We start from the raw sequence: 4,971 nt of genomic DNA, 5'->3' as shown, positions 1-4,971 counted from the left end.
GGGCGGCCCCCTGGCCGAGGCCCCACCCCCATCCCCGGCGCTGGTGGCTCAGGCCCCGGGAATGGATCACGCGGGGCTGGACTGGCCGCGACCCCCAGCCTGGGCCCCCGGCCGCCCGCCCTCGGCCGCGCGACCGCCTGCGCGCCCGGGTCCGGGCGGCGTCTCCCGGCAGTGGCCACGCTCGGGGCCAGCGCCGCGTTCTCGGGCTGAGCGGGACTCCCGCCCGGCCCGCGCCGCCCCGCCCCTGCTGGCCCCTCCCCTGCCTTCCCCGCCCCCAGCGGGGCCGACCCGGGCGGCGACCAGAGCTGCGACGTGAAAGGCGAGCGAGGCGGCCGCCCTGTCGGCTGTCGGCGCGCACCCGCTCCCGGCCCAGCCCAGCCCGGCGCCGAGGCCGCTGCCTGCCCCGCGGGGCCCGACGCCAGCGCTCCGGGCAGCGGTTCCAGGGCCGGCCCGCGCGTGCGCCAGGGAGCCGCGCGCCACTGTCCCCAGCGGGGACCGGCACCCGCCGCGCCGGGGGCGCCCGGAGCCCCGAGGAGCCCGGCAGAGCCCGACGGTCCGCGGCCGCGATGCCGGACGAGCTGACGGAGCCCGGGCGCGCCACGCCGGCCCGGGCTTCCTCCTTCCTCATCGAGAACCTGCTGGCGGCCGAGGCCAAGGGCTCCGGGCGCGCGGCCCAGGGCGGCGGCGGCCGCGAGGACGAGGAGGACGACGACGACGATCCGGAGGACGAGGACGCGGAGCAGGCGCGGCGGCGGCGGCTGCAGCGGCGGAGACAGCTGCGCGCGGGCGGCGGGCCCGGCGGGGAGGCGCGGGCCCGGGCGCTGCTTGGGCCGGGCGCGCTGGGCCTTGGTCCCCGGCCGCCCCCCGGTCCCGGGCCGCCCTACGCTCTGGGCTGCGGCGGCGGGACGCGCTGGTACTCGCGGTCGCACGGAGGCTACGGAGGCGGCCTCAGTCCTGACAGTGAGTGAGGGCGCGGGGAACGGTGGGCCGGGCGGTGGGGCCCGGCTTCCTCTCGCGCGTTTGCTCGGGGACTTTGGGTTCGTTGGCGCCCTTTTGGGCCACCCTTCTTTTTGGCTGTAGCGGGCTCCGGGTCGTGCAGGGCCCCGGCAGAGCCCCTGGTTGGGTGGGTTTGGAGCCCCATTCTCAGGGACAGGCTCCCCACACAGGGAGAAGGTTTCACAGGATCTGGACTTCACCCATCACCAGGCTCTAGAGAGCCCTTGGGAGAGGAACCTGGGGATAGGAGACAACAGATACCTAAGAGGAGAAAGGAAAGGAGAGCGAAATAAATACAACAGGGAAAGACAGGATGTGGAGAGGGGTAAGAAAAGAAGAGGGAAGGACAGAGAAGAAAGATGCCGGGAGAGGAGAAAGGAGAGGGGAGAGAGAATATGAAAGAAAACAAAAACAAAAACCCCAAACCAAAAAGGAACCCATAAATGATGGAGAGGAGAGAGAAAAGATAAAGGGAGGAGAGAGAGCTGGAAGACAAAGTAGAGTCAGATACAGTAAAATAAAGAGGGCACTGACCAGAGGGAGACACTGTTGTGGGGGGCTTGATAGGGGAGGAGGAGGGTCCGGCACAGCAGCCGTGTCCCCAAAGTCTCATCTCCTCTGCCAGCTGCAGACAGGGCCTGGGGCAGCGGCCTGAGTCTCCCTCTTGGGCCTCCCAGGGCCCTTGGCTGTGGCTGTGCCAGGCCAGAAGGCTGAGTTCTGAAGCCCCCAGTCCCACCCGCTTCGCTTCCTTTCTGCCCCTCCCCCTCCCCTGCCTTTGTTTCCTGCTGAGGGCTCTGAGGCTGAAGGGGTGGGGGTTCAGCCCGAGAACCTGCTCCCCCTTCTTGCCTGGACATTACAGGCCCCTGAATCCTGCTCCCCCTCCCCAGGGTGGCTGCTTCCCATGGGGACCTGCCCTTTGGAGGAAGACGCCTGGGGAGGAGGAGACTAGGAAGCTATCCTACCCTCAGCCCCCAGGCATTGCCAGCTCCCCCCCACACACACACACACTGTGAGGCCAGCGAGGCCTCTTCCAGGCTGTCGCTCTGAGATCCTTTCAGCTCAGAGCGCAAGTTAGTGAGTGCTGGAGGTGTCGGTGGGCAGACCCCTCTCACATGTTGGATAACCCCTTCTCTGGTGTGGGATTGAGCCCCTTGCGAGGGGACCCACATCTCAGAACCTACACCTGTGAAGTTCGGGGCCCCTACCCCTTCCAGGAAACTTGAGGAGGCTCCAGTGTTTTCCCCCAAAAGAGTGATCAAATTAGTGCTCTTTTGGGGGTGTTTCTGAAAAGGGTCTCACAGGGTAAAATGTGTTCCCCTCTTGCCCCTGGGGTTCTCCTCCAGCTGCAGTCCCACGGGTCAGTCCCTCCAAAAGCAACATTTCGTACAATGCGGGTTAGGGGTCCCTGTTTCGTACCTGAGCTGGCAGGCCAGCCTGGCCCCTGGTGGCAATGCGTGAGCGCTGTGAGTCAGTGTGGGGAGCTCCCCGTATCTGCTTGCACACATGCCAGCCTGGAACCTGACCCCTCTTTGGACACCATGAAGGTCCACACCACCAGGGTTGAGCAGGGACGCTGGTAAATCCGCACACCTCCATGGGTTCTGGGGGCGTGGATCAAGCACAGACACCTTGCCCGGGAGCTCACACTGCGGGCACACCGCTGCCTCTGGAGGGCTGGCTGGGCCAAACTCTACCCGACTGCTGACCTATCGCCTGAGCATGGGAGGCTCAGCCTGAGGTGGAAGGGCAGACTGGCCTGAATTGGCCTCCTGAGCCCCAAAGTCAGCCCCTTTTCTAGCTTGGCCTGGATTCTAAACAAGCACCTGGGTCCTGGAGGGACCATTCCTTGCCAGCCCTGGGAGGGTCAGCTCCTGACCTCTGGGAGATTGGGTGGAACTCGGTACTTGGAGCATGAGCTCGGGGACCCCCTGTGGGCTTCTGTACCCCCACCCCACAGGCTCAACCTGTTTGGGGTGAGGTGCGGCTGCTGAGGGTTTCTGCGGAGCTGTGCTTGCATGTGATCCCTCTGAGCATGGCTGTGGGCAGAGAGGGCAGTCTGTGGACATTTGGATTAGGGGCCCTGGAAACCGGGGTGAATGGCTTACTTATATCACCTGGTTGGAGTTTTGTTTGGGGATTGTTCGCATTTGTTTATCCTTCATCAACGGGAATATTTCTAGGCAGGCGGGGGTTTTGCATCTGCTCCTAAGAGTGAACGCGGGGGGCGGGGGGCACGGCACGTCTTCATCTCCGTGTCTGGGGGACGGCCTAGGGCTGGGTGCTAGGGATGAGGCCATCTCTGTGTTGTTTCCCAGTGCGTGCATTTCTCAGGACATCTGTCCTCCGTGAGGTATGCCTGCAGGCTTTTGTGTGTTTTGATGCGAAGCCACTGGTTACAGGAGTCGTCTTCTTTTTGTGTTTATTTCTTTTCTCTCCTCTTCCCTCTGTTGTCCTGTTCTGAGCGTGAGTGTGCTGCCAGCGTGTTGGTTTGGAGAGTCTCTGGTCTTCGAGTTCACCTCCGGATGTTCTGCCTTTCTCCATCCCAGGGCAAGATCTGCCATAGGTGCTGTGGGACGCAGGGCCCTGCGTGGGGACGATTTCCCTGCTTGTGGTTGCCGGTGACCTTATGGGGGCAGCAGCTGGCCTCAGTGATTGGGTCTGGGGATCAGCTGCCAGAACCGACCAGTGTTCCTCCTCTCCCCCTTGCAGCCAGCGACCGGGACTCACCGGAGACAGGCGAGGAGATGGGCCGTGCTGAGGGCGCCTGGCCCCGGGGCCCCGGCCCGGGAGCGGTGCAGCGGGAGGTGGCGGAGCTCGCAGCGCGGGGCCCGGCGGCCGGCGCGGAGGAGGCGGTGGAGCTGGGGGAGGCCCCGGCGGCGGCGGGGGAGGCGCGTGGCGGCGGCGGCGGCGGCCGCAAGAAGAAGACGCGCACGGTCTTCTCGCGCAGCCAGGTCTTCCAGCTCGAGTCCACCTTCGACCTGAAGCGCTACCTGAGCAGCGCCGAGCGCGCCGGCCTGGCCGCCTCCCTGCAGCTCACCGAGACGCAGGTCAAGATCTGGTTCCAGAACCGCCGCAACAAGTGGAAACGGCAGCTGGCGGCCGAGCTGGAGGCGGCCAGCCTGTCCCCGCCGGGTGCGCAGCGCCTCGTCCGCGTGCCGGTGCTCTACCACGAAAGTCCCCCGGCCGCCGCCGCCGCCGCCGCCGCCGGGGCCCCCGCCGCGCTGCCCTTCCCGCTGGCGCCCGCCGCGCCCGCGCCACCCCCGCCGCTGCTCGGCTTCTCCGGGGCCCTCGCCTACCCGCTGGCTGCCTTCCCGGCCGCCGCCTCCATGCCCTTCCTGCGGGCGCAGATGCCCGGCCTGGTGTGAGCTCCCGGCCCGCGGGGCCCATTCCCCGTGGCCGCTGGGGACTTGTGCGGACGCGCCAAAAGGCCGTGGCGGCGGCAGTGGCGCAAGGGGGCCGTCGGGGAGGCCCGGGGCGCTCCAACCGCCCCTCTGCCCCTGGGGCCCGACCGGCCGAACCCATCTAAATATGGTCCAGAATGTAGCAGAGCCGCAGGTGACCCTGGGTCTCCAAACAGTGGCAAGGCTGGATCCTCGCTCGGAAGAGGGCATCACCGAGACAGTCGGCCGTGCAGCCCAGAGCCCCACGGGGACAGGCCTCAACCCATGAGCAAATTCAGCGCCTCCCCCGTCCCCGTCCCCCCCCCCCCCCCACCTCTGGAGCCAGCGGCTGGGTGCAGTGCCTGGCAAACACAGGCTGTCCGAGGTGCTTCATCAAAGTGACCACCTTCCAACCCGAATGACCCTGCCCGGGACAACGCGCGAGCAGGACGGCAGCCCCCCGGGCACTCGGCCGCTATGGCCTAGCCTCTGGGCTCAGCAGGGAGCGAGCTCCAGGGAGAGAGCCCCCGTGGAGGGGAAGGGTGTCGATCCTGCCAGGGGCTTCTGTCCCAGCATCTGTTCTGAAGACAGGACT

At 66.7% G+C, this 4,971-nt stretch overlaps 1 protein-coding gene across 1 annotated transcript; it reads left to right on the top strand.

Annotated features, from left to right (window-relative positions):
* The first annotated feature begins 566 nt into the window (after window positions 1-566).
* HMX1 (H6 family homeobox 1) lies at window positions 567-4,361 on the top strand. Its single transcript, XM_064490046.1, has 2 exons — window positions 567-960; window positions 3,706-4,361. Exons 1-2 carry the CDS (start codon window positions 567-569, stop codon window positions 4,359-4,361), a joined length of 1,050 nt encoding a protein of 349 aa, XP_064346116.1.
* Window positions 4,362-4,971: the final 610 nt, after the last annotated feature.

This window comes from Camelus dromedarius, chromosome 1 (assembly GCF_036321535.1).
Source record: "Camelus dromedarius isolate mCamDro1 chromosome 1, mCamDro1.pat, whole genome shotgun sequence".
Taxonomy (NCBI): Eukaryota; Metazoa; Chordata; class Mammalia; order Artiodactyla; family Camelidae; genus Camelus; species Camelus dromedarius.
The sequence above is the reverse complement of the archived record's forward strand: the minus strand, read 5'-3'. Positions and strand labels throughout refer to the sequence as shown.